Below are 19,276 nucleotides of genomic sequence, written 5' to 3'. Positions count from 1 at the left end.
TTAGCAATTTTAAACTTTGTTCTCATACCTTGGTGTATGTGTGTGTTGGCAGACAAAAGCCAAGTTTATGGAGGTGGCCAGGTCCATGCGCGATTACGAGACAAGGAAACACAAGCGCTGGATGGAGGAGGCAGTGCTGATGCTGGACGAGCTCATGAAGAGAACCGTCCTGATGATGGTGAACTGCTCGAGAGAAGCCCGAGGAGACTCCACAAAGCCTGAGGTCAGAAACAAAACTGATCAGACACGCCAAGTGCTGGAGATGATGAGATGAACAGGGTTTTCTATGTATGATAATTGTTTCAAACAGGGAGAAAATCTTAATGTAATCCCAATGTCTGAAATTACACACAAACACACTGGAATCCATTAGAAACACATTTAAGATTGATTTTAAATACAGTATATAAACCCCAATATAAATTGTAACATTTGTCAAATGACGTTGTTTTTAATCTCCAGATGTGAAATTTCTATGCTGTTTTTTTTCAAAGCTAAGTGCTCATGTGGTCTAGACCCTGTTTAAAAAAAAAACAAACAAACAAAAAAAAAAACGCTGCACAAACGCTGACTCTGAACATCTGGAACTTTCTCCAACATATAACACTTATTTCATGATTCAGCGGTAGAATTCTTATAAAGGTGATTTGGTTTGTGGTTTCTTGGGATCAGGATCTGGAGACGGGGGTGCGGTTTGTGGTAAACTTGGGCCCGGAGCTGAAGGAGTGCCTTAGTGAGACCAGGTACTTTGAGCAGCTGGATCTCAGTCTCCCTGAAGAGGTCAGAGAAGTGGCTAAGCTTCAGGACAGATTGTTAAGGTAGGAAAGTTTTGGATTATTATTATTATTAGCATGTTGTTTTTCCCAATCCTGACCCTGTACCACACCCAGCTGTTTTATTTCATCACATCGTTCTGGTGTTTATAGATACCTGGGAGACCTGGACAGGTTGACGGACCGCTACGGCTCTACGATGGACCGTCTGAACGATGCAGAGTCGATCCTCATGGCCATTCAGATACAGGAACTGAGGAGTGTAATGTCCCCTGGTTGTAAACGATTAACTCTGGTTTCTCTGGGTATCTACATTCACAACATTACCTCACTCTTAATACCATCACGTCTTCATTTACTGTCACATCCACATCACTGCTGTTTTACTGCAACCACTGTTATAGAAGACTCAGATCAGATCTGGGGGTCACATTCATAACCACGGTTATAGCATGACTTAAATCCGATCTGAGTGTCACATTCATAACCACTGTTATAGGAGACTCAGATCTAATCCGATTTTCCTCCTTTGCCTCCCACAGGTTTGTCAGACTTCATTGCTAAGGCCAACCAGGCCATCACCCAGTTCCAGTCCACACTGAACCAGATCCAGAAGAATGAACGAGACATAGACGCCAAGCTCCAGGCCATGGAGTCGGCGAACCTGTTTAAATTCCCTGTACCAGAGAGAGCAGGAGAACTGCCAGGTAACGAGCCTCCTACACTCTCTTTCACGTTTAATCTTCACCGGATTGGACTGCAGGTTTAAAATGTGTGTGTTTTTATGATTAAAGGAGTGAAGGAGTTCTGTGAGCTAGTGGAGAAACAAAGAGCCAAAGACGTGAGCTTGCTGTGCAGGAAGTACTCCAGCATCAGATTTCTTCTCACCAAGATGGAGTGTCTGACCTCGCAGACCAGCAGCGGCAAGGCCAAGCACATGGCTAAGTACTACACTTACTGGGAGCGCCGAGTGTTCGACTCCCTGACCAACATGGTGCTGAAGTGAGTCTCCACTTCCAAAAGTCTCATTTATTCAAGCGATAATAATAATAATGATACATAATATATAATAATACTAATCAATAATAATAAAATAATAATAATAACAATAATAATAATGTCTGGTTTCACATTAAGAACATTAGAAACTTATGATCAGTGAGATTTACTGATGAATATTTATGAATATTCATCAATAAAAATCAATTAAAAATAAATGAGAGAACAGACTGTATACACGGCTAATAATAATAATAATAATATACGTGTGTGTGTGTGTGTGTGTGTGTGTGTGTGTGTGTGTGTGTGTGTGTGTGGCCTACAGGAACCTCCAGGTGTTTAACTCCGCCCTGCAGGGCTCCACCCCACTGTTCCAGATCGAGAGCATCCTCTCTGCCCCACTGATCATGCTGCACCCCAAAAGCCACGAGGTGTACAAGTTGATCATGCACTGTGTGAGGGACTGTGTGGAGAGCACCAAGGTGATCTACTAAACTGCTTGTGGTGCTAGCCAGACCCTCCCCCGCCCCCTCGCAGCTTACTGTGTACCCCCACTACACGCAGATACCCCATACTGTCCCTGCCTTTCTGCACACCTGTCTAACACATCTGCCTGCTTCACTTTCCACACACAACCACCCCCTTACTTTCCTTTCCTATCTACCATATTCAGCTTCACCCTGGTTTCTACCCACCTGTTTGCTCCAAACCCCCAAAAACAACTATCCCACACTTTCTTTTCCGCACTTGTCTACTAATCACCTGCTTCTTATGTTCCTCACCTGTCTGCCCCACCTGCTTCTTATGTTCCTCACCTGTCACCCCACCTGCTTCTTATGTTCCTCACCTGTCTGCCCCACCTGCTTCTTATGTTCCTTACCTGTCTGCCCCACCTGCTTCTTATGTTCCTCACCTGTCTGCCCCACCTGCTTCTTATGTTCCTCACCTGTCTGCCCCACCTGCTTCTTATGTTCCTCACCTGTCACCCCACCTGCTTCTTATGTTCCTCACCTGTCTGCCCCACCTGCTTCTTATGTTCCTCACCTGTCACCCCACCTGCTTCTTATGTTCCTCACCTGTCACCCCACCTGCTTCTTATGTTCCTCACCTGTCTGCCCCACCTGCTTCTTATGTTCCTCACCTGTCTGCCCCACCTGCTTCTTATGTTCCTTACCTGTCTGCCCCACCTGCTTCTTATGTTCCTCACCTGTCTGCCCCACCTGCTTCTTATGTTCCTTACCTGTCTGCCCCACCTGCTTCTTATGTTCCTCACCTGTCACCCCACCTGCTTCTTATGTTCCTTACCTGTCTGCCCCACCTGCTTCTTATGTTCCTCACCTGTCTGCCCCACCTGCTTCTTATGTTCCTCACCTGTCACCCCACCTGCTTCTTATGTTCCTCACCTGTCACCCCACCTGCTTCTTATGTTCCTCACCTGTCTGCCCCACCTGCTTCTTATGTTCCTTACCTGTCTGCCCCACCTGCTTCTTATGTTCCTCACCTGTCACCCCACCTGCTTCTTATGTTCCTCACCTGTCACCCCACCTGCTTCTTATGTTCCTCACCTGTCTGCCCCACCTGCTTCTTATGTTCCTTACCTGTCTGCCCCACCTGCTTCTTATGTTCCTCACCTGTCACCCCACCTGCTTCTTATGTTCCTTACCTGTCTGCCCCACCTGCTTCTTATGTTCCTTACCTGTCACCCCACCTGCTTCTTATGTTCCTTACCTGTCACCCCACCTGTCTGCCCCACACTCTAAACCCAGCTACCCATCTTTACCCCCCACCTGCTGCTATTTTCTTTGTATTGTTACTTGTTTTAAATGTAAGATGCAGTTATTCTAATTATAATGTGAATATATAATGTGAACCTCATAGCATTTCGTCCGCTGGATGCATGGCACGTGTATCGAGTGTCCTCCTCAGCGCGTGGAAGGCAAGGACGAGCCGTTCGTCTTCAGCTTCTACAGCGATGTGTGTCAGCTGCCAAAAGTGAACGAGCTCGCCCTGACGCTTTCCCTGAACACAAAGCAGCTCCTCAGCTCTGTCGCCCAACACCTGAACCTCTGGAGACACTACCGGACCGTCTGGCAGCTGGACAAGGCCATCATGCTGGAAAAGTTTGCAGGCAAGAAGCCCTCGTGTGTGATTTACGACAGGAAGCTGCAGTTTTACTCGCAGGTCATTCAGGAGGTGGTGGAGCAGCCCGTGGTGAAGGATGAACATGCCATCAGGTTGAGCCTGGAGCCGACGAGACGCAGCGTACTGGAGAGCGCTCAGGCTTGGATAACTTCACTGGGCATGTTACTCAACGACTTGGCCCGGAAGGAGTTACACGCCCTGTACAGCGAGTTCCAGGTGGATAATTAGCATTAATTAGCACTAATTAGCATAATAGTTAGCATTTATTTCATTAACTAAATTACAGACTGATTTGTTTGGCTGAAGGTGTTGATTTATTTTCTATTACCACATGTCCTGCATAGTGGCTGCAAGGTTTCTTAAATGTGCTTATTCTTATATGTTATCGTTACCATAGTAACAGCTTCTTCACAGGAACGTGTACGGCGGACGATTTGCGGAACCCGTGCAGTTTTTGCTTTGTAGCTAAACATCTCCAGCTTTCTAATAAACTAATAAACTGTTTCACATCACCGCAAACAGCAACTCTCGGATCATCTAAATACATCTCCCGACACGCTGGAGAGCCTGAAGTTCGTCCTCAGCACAATCTCCAACATCAGGAACATGTCCCTGAGTGTGGAGATGAGATACAGAGACGTCCAGGAGAGATACAGAACTCTGGCTATGTACAATATACAGGTGAGTTTCTCCACCACTGCTCCGTCATCTCTGGAAACAGTCAACATCAACAAACAGGTGCTGGATTTGTTTACGCCCCAGGTGGATGAGGAAGAGTTGCAGCTGTTGTCCCGCATCGAGGACGTGTGGAGAGACGTGTTCGCCGAGGCCCGACGTGTGGATCACCGCCTGGGAAAAGTCAAAAAGACCTTTACTAAAGTGAGCTGATTATTTTAATAAAAATAAGAGACGAGTAGAAATGAACTTTTTATTTATTCTCATCTATGGACTCGTATCTCATCAGATCACCATGGAGCAGACAGAGCAGTATAAGCAGGACTTGTCCATCTTTGCTGAGAGTTTTAGTATACATGGGCCTGGAGCTGTAGGAGACAACCTGGAGAAAGGTACACACACACACACACACACACACACACACACACACACACACACACACACACACACACACACACACTAGTAGTAATATTCCCTAACAAATCCCACTCTTTGACAGGTGCCGCTTTAATAAAATAATTTAAGTTATAATAATTGATGCTTTTGAGTTTCCTTCAGGATTAAAAGTTCATTCTATGTTCCTCTCTTCAGGTCTGATGATCATGAGCACTTATGAGGCAGATCTGTCTAAGGTAGAAGCGAGCCGTCAGGACCTAGCCAACGCTGAGAAGCTATTCGACCTTTCCATTACCATGTACCCCGAACTGTTAAAAATACAACAGGAGATGAAGGGCCTGAGGGAGATTTACAAAATCTACATGGAACAGAAGGTCCTTCACTCATGCGATTTTTGTCACGTAGACAAATTTCAATTTGTTTTTACTTATTTAGAAATCGGATCATGTTCCATTGTGTTTTTTCTTTTCTTTTTTCAAGGCTGCTAAGGTAGAGTGGTCTCAGACTCTGTGGGTGGACCTGAACATCCAGCTGCTCCAGGATGGTGTGGAGGGTTTCATCAAGAACCTCAGGAAGCTGCCGAAAGACACCAGATCTCTTCCCGTGGCCTTCTTCCTCGACAGCCATCTGAAAGAGTTTAAAGAGTCTCTGCCGTTGTTGCTGGACCTGAAGAACGAGGCTCTGAGAGAAAGGTTCAAACCCTCAGAGCATTCTGAGCTCTTCATTTTATCATCAAACTTTTTACAGATGATTTTTAACCGTTTATAGTTAATTAATTATAGAGAAATTCTCAGATACATATTCCAGCCATGGAAGTGGTATAATATGATAATGTTATAAGAAGGTCCACTTTTCTGGGTAGAAGCTCCACTAGATTTTGGAGTGTGTTTGTGAAGGTTTAGCTTGTTAGTAAAATCAGGTAACAGATTTGGGTCTCGTTGTGTAAGTAAACTACTGCACCTAAAGACCACATGTAGAGCTGGGCTGGAAAAGTGTGGTGTCCCAATACTTTTGGCATTAAGATTTGGGGTAGTTTGCAGAGAAACCAGGAGCAGTTCAGTTCAGCGAGCACTGAGACACGCACACACACACACACACACACACACACACACACACACACACACACACACACACACACACACACACACACACATCAGTGTCTACTCTTTCCTCCTGATGCCCCTCTATGCTCTCCGGGCGAGGAAGAAGATTCCATCAGTATTTTCACATCAGCATCAACATCTACATAAAATGTTCCATCAAATTGTTTGAGAAATCTGAGTATTCGATTCGTGTTTCTTTTTTTTTGCCCCAGACACTGGAATGAGTTGATGGAACAAACAGGAACCAGCTTTGAGATGAACCCAGACACCTTCACGCTGGAAAACATGTTTGCCATGGAGCTCCACAAGTACAGCAGCGTGATCGGAGACATCGTCACTGCGGCTGTCAAAGAACTCGGCATAGAGAAGGTCTAGAAGCTTCCTACAGATCCGCCCCGGTTTCTAAGGATCTGCAGATTTAATCAATCTTTTTTTGCATGTGTTTCGTACAGGGTGTGAAGGAGGTGGTGGACATGTGGGAGAACATGAAGTTCACAGTGCAGCGCTACTTTAAAGGAACTCAGGAGCGAGGATCCATTCTGGGCTCGGTGGAGGAGATCCTGCAGAACCTGGACGATAACGCCATGAACCTGCAGAGCATGGCGGGGAGCCGCTTCGTCGGGCCGTTCCTCTCCACCATTCAGCAGTGGGAGAAGAACCTGTCCCTCATCAGTGAGGTCATTGAGGTCAGGATATTTTACACTACAAGTTTTTTTTTTTTTTGAGGATGATATTATTTACAGAATTTTAAAGATTATATACAGTTTATACTATACACTATATATATTTTAATCTTTTGTACTTTTTTTTAATCATTTGTTTATATAAACTCTTTTTTTAGAGTATAAACTCAAAATAGACTCAAAATGATATTATATGTTTAATTTTCAAAAACATTTCTATAACTCTAAATAACAATACAAATACAAAAAAAAATCTCTTTCTCTTTTCAAAGTGCACATTTTTACTTTTCTAGACCAGAAAATTCCATAATAATCTTTTGAATAAAATAGCACTTTATTTTTTTTTTTTTATTGAAATTTTTCTCTTGGTCCTATTTTTATAAATTCTCCAGCATTTTTATAGATTATATCATTTAAATGATACGTTTCAAAGCATAAACTGTACCGAAGAAAAATTCTTTATATATTTTCTAGAATATAAATTATAAATTAATGACTGTATTTTTTTAATGAAAAACTTTACCATATTTTCCAAAGAATCATTTCTAGCATATTTTCTAAGTTTTACAGTTCTACATTTATTGTTAGTTTTGTGTCACTTTGATTTTATTGCAGATGAATATTTCCTTAGATTTAAGAAAACGATTGAAACTCTCATAATAAAGTTGTGTATATTTTCAGTAGGTATACACACTGTTTATGAAATCCCACTTAGCCTGTTTATAGTTTTATGGAATGCTGTGTTATAGCAGGGGTTTGTGAGCCCTAAAATGATTGTAGATTATAATGAGCTCATGAATATTCATCGCCTGGCCCTGTACAGGTTTGGATGTTGGTGCAGAGGAAGTGGATGTATTTGGAAAGCATCTTTATCGGAGGTGATATTCGTTCTCAGCTCCCAGATGAGGCCAAGAAATTTGACACCATTGACCAGAAGTTTAAGGAGGTAACCTGCTTTAATTTTTGTTATTTTTAATATAAAAAATATAAAAAAGCCACTGATTCAGGCAGCATTCAGAGTAGAACAGGAGATATTTGTGTGGTGTTTGTTCTTAGATCATGTCCGACGCAGTGAAAGACCCGGGTATAAAGAGGTGCTGCCTGGTTCCGAATCGCCTGTCAGACCTGCAGAATTTGAGCGACGGTTTGGAGCGCTGCCAGAAGAGCCTGAACGACTACCTGGACTCCAAACGTAATGCTTTCCCGCGCTTTTTCTTCATCTCCGACGACGAGCTGCTCAGCATCCTGGGGAGCAGCGAGCCGTCCTGCGTCCAGGAGCACATGATCAAGGTAGAGGAAGTGTATTTGGGGGCGTGGCCTTTTCACTAACATCAATACATTACTTTATATTACTATAGTTTAGTGTGTGACGGATGAGGGAGCGAGCGTCACCGTGACGACACAGGGATTTGGTCATGTGACTTTCAGAGATACAGTAATGTAGCTTGTTAAAGAATGATAGATACTGAGGTTGTTATTGTGCAGATGTACGACAACATCGCGTCCCTGCGCTTCGACACGGGACCGAATGGAGAGACATTGGTGATGGCCATGGTGTCTGCAGAAGGTGAGGTGATGGAGTTCAGGCAGACCGTCCCAGCCGACGGACGAGTGGAGGACTGGATGACAGCCGTTCTGCTGGAGATGAAAAGGACCAACAGACTCATCACCAAGGAGGCCATCTACTTCTACCAGCACCACAAGTCCAGGTGTGTGTTTCAGGATCTTTTAATACGGGTGCGCTTCAGAACCCGGTTACTTCCTGTTTTTGGTTTATTGATGGTAGCTGAAAGGGACGTTAAAAGTTGACGAGTCAAAAATTCTGGTGCTGTTGATTGTGTCTCAGGGTGGACTGGATGCTGGACTACCAGGGCATGGTGGTGCTGGCAGGGAACCAGGTTTGGTGGACGTGGGAGGTGGAGGACATCTTCTGCAAGATGAGCGCTGGAGACAAACAGGCCATGAAACAGTACGCCAAGAAAATGCACGGTCAGATCGACGACCTGGTGAAGCGCATCACGCAACCTTTAAAGAAGAATGACCGGCGCAAACTCAACACCGTGCTGATCATCGACGTCCACGCCAGAGACATCGTGGACAGCTTCGTCAGGGACAGGTAGGTAGTGTTCAGCCTAGTGCAGACATGCAGTACGGAATCCTGGATTATGATTGGTCCACGTTGATGTTGCTGTGCAGTATTACAGACGCTCGTGAGTTCGAGTGGGAAAGTCAGCTGAGGTTTTACTGGGTCAAGGAGATGGACGACCTTTACATTCGCCAGTGTTCTGCTCACTTCTCCTACGGATACGAGTACATGGGGCTGAACGGCCGACTGGTCATCACTCCACTGACTGATCGTATCTACCTCACTCTCACTCAGGTACACACACACACGTACACACACACTTACACACACGTACACACACGTACACACACACACGTACACACACACTCACACACACGTACACACACACACACACACACACACACACACACTCACACACACTCACACACACTCACACACACACACACTCACACACACACTCACACACACACACACACTTTCTCTAAGGTAACACACACACACACACACACACACACACACACACACACACACTCTCAAGTACACAAACACACACTCACACATTCTCAGGTACACACTCTCACACAGGTATACACTCTTGCAAACAAATTCTCACACTCTCAGGTACACACACACTCACACACACAGGTTCTCTCCTGACAGGTGTCACAATAATATAAACTCTGCGTGTAACTCTGCGTCTTTAGGCTCTGTCAATGTACCTGGGTGGAGCACCAGCGGGACCTGCAGGTACGGGGAAAACAGAGTCCACTAAAGACCTGGCGAAGGCTTTGGGTCTGCTCTGTGTGGTCACTAACTGTGGTGAAGGAATGGACTACATGGTAAGTTGAACAATTTCTTCCTTCTCACTTCCTGTCCTGTGTTTGTTTGTACCTGTTATGATTTTCCTCTTTAATTGAATTCTGTCCGCTTTGCTGATGAACGCTGGTGATCATGAGTAGCTACAGTTCTGCTTCATTTCCAGTCTTTGACTAGCTTTTATAATAACTATGATCTGCCCTGTGGGAAAGCTGCTGCAGACTCCATAACTATTACATTTCTGCATTAAGAATGAAACATTCTGGCTGTGTTTTTGCCTTTGAGTGGCTCCATGGTTAAGGCTTTGGGGTTACTAATCAGAAGGTCAGGGGTTCGAGCCCCAGCACAGAAAAACTGCCCCTTAACTGCCCTGCTCCAGGGGCACTGCATCACGACTGACCCTGCACTCTGACCCCAACATCGATAATCACTCGAGATAATGATAGGTGTCTGAGTTTAGGTAGAAGAGGGCCGATATCTGTTTCCTCCACAGTTGTTACGATGCCCTGTGATGCACTAACACTCTCTGATTGGTGAAATGTAGAGTTAGAGCTTGTAGGTGGTAAATGAGGGAGAAAAGGAGGAAGAACTTCACACCATAAACAAAAAACATAAACAAAAACAAAACGATTTTAGATTACAAACAGGATCATGGTCGATCACCATCACGGCTTCTATTGATTTAATTAACATAATCTGAGCTGGATCATCATTCATCATCTTCCTCTCCAGGCGGTCGGGAAGATCTTCTCCGGCTTGGCTCAGTGCGGTGCTTGGGGCTGCTTCGACGAGTTCAACCGAATCGACGCCTCTGTGCTGTCGGTCATCTCCTCCCAGATCCAGATCATCCGCAACGCTCTCATCCTGCAGCTCAAGAGGTTCCATGTGAGTCATCATCTATTATCTGTTTGTTACCAAATCCAGAAGTTTTTAGCCAATTTAATTCCTGTGATGTCTGCTTCTGACTTGCTGACAGTTTGAGGGTCAGGAAATCGATTTGGATTCGCGAATGGGGATCTTCATAACCATGAATCCAGGCTACGCCGGGCGCACGGAGCTGCCCGAGTCGGTGAAGGCTCTGTTCCGACCCGTGGTGGTCATCGTCCCAGATCTCCAGCAGATCTGTGAGATCATGCTGTTCTCAGAGGGCTTCCTCATGGCCAAGGTGACCATCTCAGGCTCCAATCTATTCGTCTTACTGTAATATTACAAACTAAAAAAATATTTATAAATACATTTCAAATGAATCCATGCAGTAACTGTAGTTTGTAGAGTGATGAGAGAAAAAACCTCACGTTATGAATTCACTCCAAGACTCAAATAAACCCTGTCAAAAAACGAAATGCTAAAAGCAACTGCATAAGTTTGCTCAAACAAGAAGTCTTATTATAGTTCAACATTTTCACTGTATTTCATTCATTTATACATTTAAATGATGTCAATTGAGCCGAACGCAAACGCTTTAACAACACTTCTTCTTCCGATCACTTGCATGAAGTTTAGTAGCACCAGCACCAGCACCAGCAGGAACGTTCTTGTTTAGCTGTGGTAACAGATATTAAAGTTACAAATGCAACACAAACGAGACAATGTGAATAAACACTCACACAAACAATAAAAAACACTCGCTCCATTGATTACAAATTCTACGCTGAAAAACAAATCTCCTTATCTCCGTTTCTCAGATTCCTTGATTGAATATAAACGTTGTTCTGATTATCGATTGATTCTGGATTCCGTGTTTCAGGTTCTGGCCAAGAAGATGACAGTTTTGTATAAACTGGCACGAGAGCAGCTCTCCAAACAGTCTCACTATGATTTTGGGCTGCGAGCTCTCAAATCTGTATTAGTGATGGCAGGAGAGCTAAAGAGAGGATCTCCTGAGCTCAACGAGGTAACGGACATCCTGAACCCAAGTTCTCACTACCATTCAACCTGAATACTGAACCGTCTCCTGATCTGCTGACCTGCTGAGAGGTTTAACCACGTAGTCCTCACTCTTTTGATCTTTCTTTCTCTGTCAGGACGTGGTGCTGATGCGAGCTCTGAGGGACATGAACCTCCCAAAATTTGTCTTTGAGGATGTTCCTCTGTTCCTGGGCCTGATCTCAGATCTGTTCCCAGGTCTGGACTGCCCTCGTGTGCGCTACCCCGACTTTAATGATGCCGTAGAGAGCATCCTGGAGGAGAACAAATACGTCCTGCTGCCCAATCAGGTGCCTTCATGTCAACCTATATATCTTACAGGAGATATTTCTCTCCGAATTCAGTAATCTGAATGAGCCGTTACTATAGAGATGATTTCATGCGTAAATAATAATAATAATAATAATAATAATAATAATAATATAAAATCTGATCTAAAGCACTGATGAGTTTACTGTACTCGTTCTGGCTGCAGGTGGATAAAGTGATTCAGATGTACGAGACCATGATGACCAGACACACTACCATGGTGGTAGGACCCACAGGAGGGGGCAAATCCGTGGTTATTAATACCCTGTGCCACGCCCAGACGAGGTCTCCACCTCTTCAATATCAATGTAGACTTTAAGATAAAAGGAAAGTGTAAAGTTTAAACTCTGTGCTCTGTGTATCATGTGCCATGCAGGCTAGGGCTGATTACCAAACTGTACACACTAAACCCCAAAGCCATGAGCGTGATTGAGCTCTACGGCATCCTGGATCCCATCACTCGAGACTGGACTGATGGAATTCTGTCCAACATCTTCCGAGACATCAACAGACCCACAGAGAAAAAGGAGAGAAGGTACCAGTGGGAGGCAGAACTACATTCAGATGATTTAATAAGGAGTGCAGAGTGAAGCATGTGCATAACCTGACTCTGAAAACCCCTACTTTCCCGCTACACACAACCATATGCGTTTTTTCCCCAATCTGTGGTTGCCACAAAGCTGAAAACATACAATCGTATAGACTGTTATCTGTACAGTGTTTCAGCATGACCATGTCCCTCTGCACCATGCAAGCTCCATGAAGACATGGTCATTGGTAACCTCCTCAACCCCACTGTACACTTTTGGGATGAACTGGACCTGGAGCCTCCTCAACATCCCAACATTATCATCTGAGCTCTAAAATAGCTAAATGAACAATAATCTGCAAAGCCACACCTCACAATTTAGGTGTGGCTTTGCAGATTAATGTTCATTTAGCTATCTTAGAGCTCAGATAATTACAGACGCTACGTTCATGCAGCAACACCTGGTTAACTTTCACCTTAACTCCTTCACTCTCACCTCAGAGGGAGTGAGGGGGTAAAGATGACAGGTGTGTGATCTTTACCCCCTCACTCCCTCTGAGAATTTACAAAAAGTTGCAACTATTGATGCAACTTTTTGTAAATTCTCTAAACGCTCTTCAGTAAAACTCATGACAGGTGTGTGATCTTTACCCCCTCACTCCCTCTGGCTCCTCCCTCCATTTAACAGCCGGTGCTCAGCCACGCCCCCTCTCCCACACCCATAGTGATTATTTTACTCTACTCAAACTCGTTAAGGTGAAAGTTTACCAGGTGTTGCTGCATGAACATAGCGTCTGTAATTATCTCTCCCAGATCTCTAACACTAATGAGGAACATTTCCTTCCTCTCACAGGTACGTCCTGTTCGACGGGGACGTAGACGCCCTGTGGGTGGAGAACATGAACTCGGTGATGGACGATAACAAGCTTCTGACGCTGGCTAACGGAGAGAGGATCCGTCTGCAGGGTCACTGCGCTCTCCTGTTCGAGGTGATGACTCTCAGAGATTTACAGTCCAATCCTGACACAAAACGTGATTTCACACGTAACGATTCTGAAAGTTTTCCCGAACTCTGATTGCTGTACAGAGGAGTATGATTGTTTATTAAAAAATAATAACACACAACACTCCAACGCAGTGTGCACAAAGCTGAACGTTTTACTCAGATGCTCCTCAAGGGGATGCTAATGTTAATTTTATAAAAATACCAGACATGAGACGTGAGTTCACGTGATGTTTGCTCTTAGGTCGGAGATCTGCAGTACGCTTCCCCTGCCACCGTGTCTCGCTGTGGAATGGTTTTCGTGGACCCCAAAAACCTCCGCTTTGCCCCCTACTGGAAGAAATGGGTGAAGGACAGGCCTTCCAGAGTAAGACACACGCCTACACACGGAGTAACAGTGGCTTTTCTTTTCTCGTGTTGGATTTTAAAAAGTTAAACTGTTAATTTGTTCACAGGAACAAGAAGATCTGAACAGTCTATTCGATAAATACGTCCCCAGCACCATAGACATGATCGTGGAGGGAATCGTAGACGGGAAACAAGGAGAGAAACTGAAGACCATCGTCCCACAGACTAACCTGAACATGGTGAGATGATCACATTTTACTGTTACAACAATAGCTTTAGCTGATCACTCAGCCTTAATGCTCTTCTGCTTCGCAGGTGGTGCAGCTGTCCATGATGATGAACGCTCTGCTAGAACCCACAGAGATCTCCTCCGAGGAGCTGGAGAGTTTCTTCATTGAGGCTCTGTACTGTTCACTCGGAGCCTCGCTGTTGGAGAGCGGCAGGGGGAAGTTTGATGACTTTATCAAAAGCTTGTCCGGTCTCACCTCTGTCCATGACGAGAAGAAGCTCGCCGGTCCAGGAGAACTTCCAGGTAAGTTTGGAAACCTGAACTTCTTTGTGCATGAGAAAAAAAAATATATACTGGAGAGAAAAAGAACTAAAGGAAGGCAGGAGAGAAGCAAAAAATGGAAAGATGAAAGACAAAAGGGATTCGAAAAAGGGAAGGGAACAAAAAAGAAAAAGAAAGAACTAAGTAAAACATGAAGGAATAAAAAAACTAAAGGGCAGGGAAACGAAGAAAGGAGAGAAAACATGAAAAAGAAGAAAAATAAAGGGAAAAGGAAACATGGACAGATAAACAAATGAAAGAGAAAATTATGGAAAGGGTGATGAAAAAAATTTAAAAGTGAAGAAAAAGAAAGAATTGAGAAAAGTGAAACCTAAATGAAGAATAAAATTAGAGGATGTGGGGAGAGAGGGATAGAAGTAAAGAAGGAAAACATTAGAACTGAATAGAGGCGTGAAAAAGAAAAAAGGGTATGACATCATGATGTGGGAGGGGCCATGTGATTAGGAAAGTTAAAATGATGAACAGAGTGGGTAAACACTAGAGCTGCTACAGATTAGATGATACAGATGTGTGTGTTATCGTTTCAGGTTCCCTGCCGACTCTTTATGACTTCCACTTCGATGCGAACACAAAGAAATGGACTCCCTGGAGCTCGCTGGTTCCTAAATACATCCACAACCCTGACATGAAGTTCATCGACATTCTAGGTAAAGTATTAGTCAAGTTTTTAGGCTCTCATTGAGATTGCCGTGTTCCTCACTGTGTTCCTCAGGAGGCGTGGCCTGATGTTTTAGAGACATATTGTAGGTCTTGTAAGGTTGGAAGTCTAAAGTCTGGAAAATCTCATAAAGCTCCCTCAAGGTTCAGTAGATTTGGTCTAGGCTGAGATGTTTTCTTTCTCACCAGGGGTGTAAACAGTGATAATAGAAGTTACTATATGCTTCTTTAAATCTGCACATTTTCCTATGGACCTCCAACACAGAAATGTCACTTATGGGATGTTTTTTGTTTCTCGCACCATTCTGAATAAACTCTAGAGCATTCTGTGAAAAGCTGCAGCTGAAAAAACCTGAAGATCTCACTTTTACTTTCATACAGATGTTTAATGTAAACATTAATAATAGCTCTTGAGCTGCATGAGTTTATTGTGTTGCTGCCACCTGATTGACTGATTGTGTTTGTCTCTCTCAGTGCCCACCGTTGACACCACGCGCACCAACTGGCTGCTGGATCAGATGGTGAAGGTAAAAAGGCCAGTGGTGCTGGTTGGAGAGTCCGGAACCTCGAAAACAGCCACCACTCAGAACTTTCTCAACAGCCTGGACCCCGATACGACCGTGAGTCACATAGATGCTTTTCATCACGCCGTATTCTTTAAACGTCTGAGTGTTACATTGAAAACGTCTTTTTGTATTCTAGATGGTTCTGATGATCAATTTCTCATCGAGAACCACATCCATGGACCTACAGCGGAACCTGGAGGCCAGCGTTGAGAAGAGGACCAAGGACACCTACGGCCCTCCTATGGGCAAGAGACTGTTGGTGTTTATGGACGACCTCAACATGCCACGAGTACGATTATAAGTAAATATCGAAAGAAATGCCATGGAGTGAGGCTAGGCTCCGCCTTCTAATTTATTCTTCTCTGTTTCTGGCTCACAGGTGGATGATTACGGCACACAGCAGCCCATAGCCCTGCTGAAGCTGCTGCTGGACAGGGGCGGGATGTACGACAGAGGGAAGGAGCTCAACTGCAAGATGCTGAAGGACATGGGCTTTATCGCGGCTATGGGGAAAGCAGGAGGCGGCCGTAACGAGGTGGATCCTCGTTTCATCTCCCTCTTTAGTGTCTTCAACATCCCGTTTCCCGAGGAGGAATCGCTGCATCTCATCTACTCCTCCATCCTGAAGGGCCACACCAGGGTGAGAGACCGGGTTAAAGCTGAACACTCTTATGGGCTGCTGCTAAAGTATTAGATGATATCTAGCTCTAAACTCTTATCATAAAGTCACTTTTTTATCCCGTTAGAGTTACATTTAACATCTAATATTTATACATACATTTTTTTTTGTAAAGTCGTTTGAGGAAAGCATTCAGACGCTCTGCGACCCACTGACCTCCTGCACGCTGGAGCTTTATAAATCCATCATTAAAGACCTTCCACCAACTCCTTCTAAATTCCACTACATCTTCAACCTGAGAGATCTGTCTAGAGTGTTTCACGGCCTGACGCTGACCAACGCAGAGAGGTTAGTGCACTCGTACTTTACACACCCTACCATCACACATAACCTTCACCTGTTTCATTGTGGTCACGACACGTTGCAGGTTCCTGAAGGTCACGCAGTTTGTACGAGTCTGGAGGAACGAGTGCCTGAGAGTCTTCCATGACAGGCTCATCAACCAAACTGACAAAACCCTTGTGAGTCCCTCAGTCCATCAACATCAACATCACACACACACACATACCTGCTGTCTCTCATCCTGCTGATCCACTAGGGACCGGTTCAGGTGTAATCAGACAGGCAGAAGATCTTGATGAGGGGTTCTATAACACTAACTATACTTTATATTGATTATGTTTTTTTTTGTAAAATTGTTCACTGTCTCCAGGTCCAGGGACACATTCGAACCCTGATAGAGGAACATTTCAACCCTGATCTGGAGTCAGCGATGAGAGACCCCATCCTGTTTGGAGATTTCAAAACAGCCCTCGCTGAGTTTGAGCCCAGAGTCTACGAGGACATTCTGGATTATGAAGCCTGTCAGGCTCTTTTTCAGGTGCTGGCTTCAGGTGAAATCGGAACATCTCTGGTGCATGGACTTCACAATTACAACCGCATCACTGGGGTTCTCTATTTTCTGTTTTTTTTACAGGAGCTCCTCGAGGAGTACAACGAGAACAAGACCAGGATGAACCTGGTGCTCTTTGATGATGCCCTAGACCACCTGACCAGAATCCATCGCATCATCAGGATGGATCGTGGCCACGCCCTCTTAGTGGGAGTGGGAGGGTCTGGGAAACAGTCCTTAACCAAGCTAGCTGCTTTCACTGCAGGATGTGAGGTAAAACATTTTCCTATAAATAAATCACAGCTGTAATGCTAACAGGATCTTCTACTGAGCTGCTGATGTTTTTTTAACTGCAGGTGTTTGAGATCGTGTTGAGTCGAGGATACTCCGAGTCGAATTTCCGTGAAGATCTGAAAACTCTCTATTTAAAGCTGGGCATCGAGAATAAGAAAACCGTCTTCTTGTTCACTGATGCTCACGTGGCCGAGGAGGGGTTCCTGGAGCTCATTAACAACATGCTCACCTCAGGTACATCATTTTGGACATGAAGTCTTTTACAAGCGTCCTGTAAGAAAACCTGTGATTTACTTTCTTTTCTGTTCAAGACTTCCATATATTTGGTTTTAAAGACACGCCCATTTTACCATATATGGTCTTCTTATTACAATTTATAGACTCAAGACATGCCCACTCAGACACGTTATCATTTTGGTCTGAAGATGTGTTCATTCAAGGTGTTTCTTTTACATATATGGGAACAAAAACACACCCATGTTATCACCTATGGTTTTTAAGCCACGCCCACTCTGAAATGTTTCTACATCCACCTCATTTATGCTTTAAAAGCCACGCTCATATATATATATATGCTCTTATTTGATGATAAAAACCCAACAATCCTCCTACAGATTATTATTATTAATGGTCTAAAGACATGCCCGTTCAAAAAGATATATACATGGTATACATGAATAAAACCACAGTACATGAAGTACACAATGGGGTGCTGGTCTGGACCATGTGATGATCTCTGTGTACAGGAATTGTTCCTGCGCTCTTCCCTGATGAAGAGAAGGAGTCCGTTCTGAATCAGATCCGCGAAGAGGCTTTGAAGATGGGCTCGGGGCCGTCCAAAGACAGCGTGTGGCAATACTTCGTGAACAAGAGCGCCAACAACCTGCACATTGTCCTGGGCATGTCTCCTGTAGGGGATGTCCTTCGAACCCGCTGCAGGAATTTCCCAGGTGAGAAGGGAGGTGGTGTACCATGTGGGGCGTCTGTTCTACACATTTATGTTTTACTTTGTACGATAGAGAAAGTGCACAAGTTTACACATAAGTTCAGGCGGAAACCTTAATGAGAGCGTGTGTGTGTGTGTGTGTGTGTGTGTGTGTGTGTGTTTTGTTCAGGGCTAGTAAATAACACCGGTATTGATTGGTTCCTCCCCTGGCCTCCTCAGGCTCTCAATGCAGTTGCACAGTCCTTCCTGCGTAAGTCTGAAACATTTGGAGTAATGTTCTAGAAAACGGTTGCTGTGATTATTTTTCTAGAACAACAGGGAGTAATTTAAATCAAATGTTGATTATGAAGCTTTTATTGTGGTGACATTTGGAATCAGGTGTGTATTTATGATCTTCTCACTCACTGTTGGTTCGTCTCCTGGTCCAGGTGAGAGCAGTATGATTCCTGAGGACTTCTACGAGGCAGTGATGGGTCACGTGTGTATGGTGCACAGCTCAGTGGGCGAGTACAGCAAATTGTTCCAGCAGAAGCTGCGACGTAGTAACTACGTCACCCCGAAAAACTACTTGGACTTCCTCAGCACCTACTTCAACCTGCTGAACGACAAGGATAAGTACATCCTGGGTGAGGACACTGCTCATCTCTAAGTGTGTGTATGTGTGTGAAGTACCTGAGCAGAGAATGAACTTTAAAAGTGCATCTTTGGTTTCTGCTCTCCTTCTGTGTGTGGTGTAGCCCAGTGTAAGCGACTGGAAGGAGGTTTGGATAAACTGGTGGAAGCCAGCGTGCAGCTCGCCGAGCTCAACATCAAGCTTGCCGAGCAGAAAGTGGTCCTAGCTGAGAAGTCCTCTGCCTGTGAAATCCTTCTTAATGAGATCTCCACCAACACAGCCAGTGGTCAGTTAACACCTAAAGCAACAGGCCTCCAGTTTTTAACCCCG

The 19,276-nt window shown here is 44.5% G+C and overlaps 1 protein-coding gene across 1 annotated transcript in view; it reads left to right on the top strand.

The window, feature by feature from the left end:
- Positions 1-19,276, top strand: part of dnah10 (dynein axonemal heavy chain 10) — a 36,411-nt gene that overhangs the window by 4,511 nt on the left and 12,624 nt on the right. Inside the window, exons 13-55 of the mRNA XM_083527289.1 lie at positions 53-223; positions 673-818; positions 927-1,078; positions 1,316-1,480; positions 1,568-1,775; positions 2,098-2,254; positions 3,651-4,130; positions 4,437-4,595; positions 4,677-4,793; positions 4,879-4,981; positions 5,181-5,359; positions 5,466-5,677; positions 6,301-6,457; positions 6,541-6,774; positions 7,595-7,717; positions 7,828-8,061; positions 8,257-8,480; positions 8,618-8,887; positions 8,968-9,151; positions 9,562-9,696; positions 10,406-10,558; positions 10,650-10,838; positions 11,421-11,567; positions 11,698-11,889; positions 12,075-12,193; positions 12,285-12,443; positions 13,291-13,426; positions 13,685-13,807; positions 13,896-14,027; positions 14,104-14,320; positions 14,887-15,006; positions 15,491-15,636; positions 15,719-15,871; positions 15,962-16,222; positions 16,377-16,549; positions 16,629-16,722; positions 16,914-17,081; positions 17,178-17,366; positions 17,450-17,621; positions 18,134-18,337; positions 18,503-18,583; positions 18,762-18,959; positions 19,071-19,232. Of these exons, the coding sequence (XP_083383415.1) occupies positions 53-223; positions 673-818; positions 927-1,078; positions 1,316-1,480; positions 1,568-1,775; positions 2,098-2,254; positions 3,651-4,130; positions 4,437-4,595; positions 4,677-4,793; positions 4,879-4,981; positions 5,181-5,359; positions 5,466-5,677; positions 6,301-6,457; positions 6,541-6,774; positions 7,595-7,717; positions 7,828-8,061; positions 8,257-8,480; positions 8,618-8,887; positions 8,968-9,151; positions 9,562-9,696; positions 10,406-10,558; positions 10,650-10,838; positions 11,421-11,567; positions 11,698-11,889; positions 12,075-12,193; positions 12,285-12,443; positions 13,291-13,426; positions 13,685-13,807; positions 13,896-14,027; positions 14,104-14,320; positions 14,887-15,006; positions 15,491-15,636; positions 15,719-15,871; positions 15,962-16,222; positions 16,377-16,549; positions 16,629-16,722; positions 16,914-17,081; positions 17,178-17,366; positions 17,450-17,621; positions 18,134-18,337; positions 18,503-18,583; positions 18,762-18,959; positions 19,071-19,232 (7,498 nt within the window). The remainder of the gene's footprint in view (positions 1-52; positions 224-672; positions 819-926; positions 1,079-1,315; positions 1,481-1,567; positions 1,776-2,097; positions 2,255-3,650; positions 4,131-4,436; positions 4,596-4,676; positions 4,794-4,878; positions 4,982-5,180; positions 5,360-5,465; positions 5,678-6,300; positions 6,458-6,540; positions 6,775-7,594; positions 7,718-7,827; positions 8,062-8,256; positions 8,481-8,617; positions 8,888-8,967; positions 9,152-9,561; positions 9,697-10,405; positions 10,559-10,649; positions 10,839-11,420; positions 11,568-11,697; positions 11,890-12,074; positions 12,194-12,284; positions 12,444-13,290; positions 13,427-13,684; positions 13,808-13,895; positions 14,028-14,103; positions 14,321-14,886; positions 15,007-15,490; positions 15,637-15,718; positions 15,872-15,961; positions 16,223-16,376; positions 16,550-16,628; positions 16,723-16,913; positions 17,082-17,177; positions 17,367-17,449; positions 17,622-18,133; positions 18,338-18,502; positions 18,584-18,761; positions 18,960-19,070; positions 19,233-19,276) is intronic.

This window comes from Silurus aristotelis (assembly GCF_946808225.1).
Source record: "Silurus aristotelis genome assembly, chromosome: 23".
Classification (NCBI taxonomy): Eukaryota; Metazoa; Chordata; class Actinopteri; order Siluriformes; family Siluridae; genus Silurus; species Silurus aristotelis.
The sequence above is the reverse complement of the archived record's forward strand: the minus strand, read 5'-3'. Positions and strand labels throughout refer to the sequence as shown.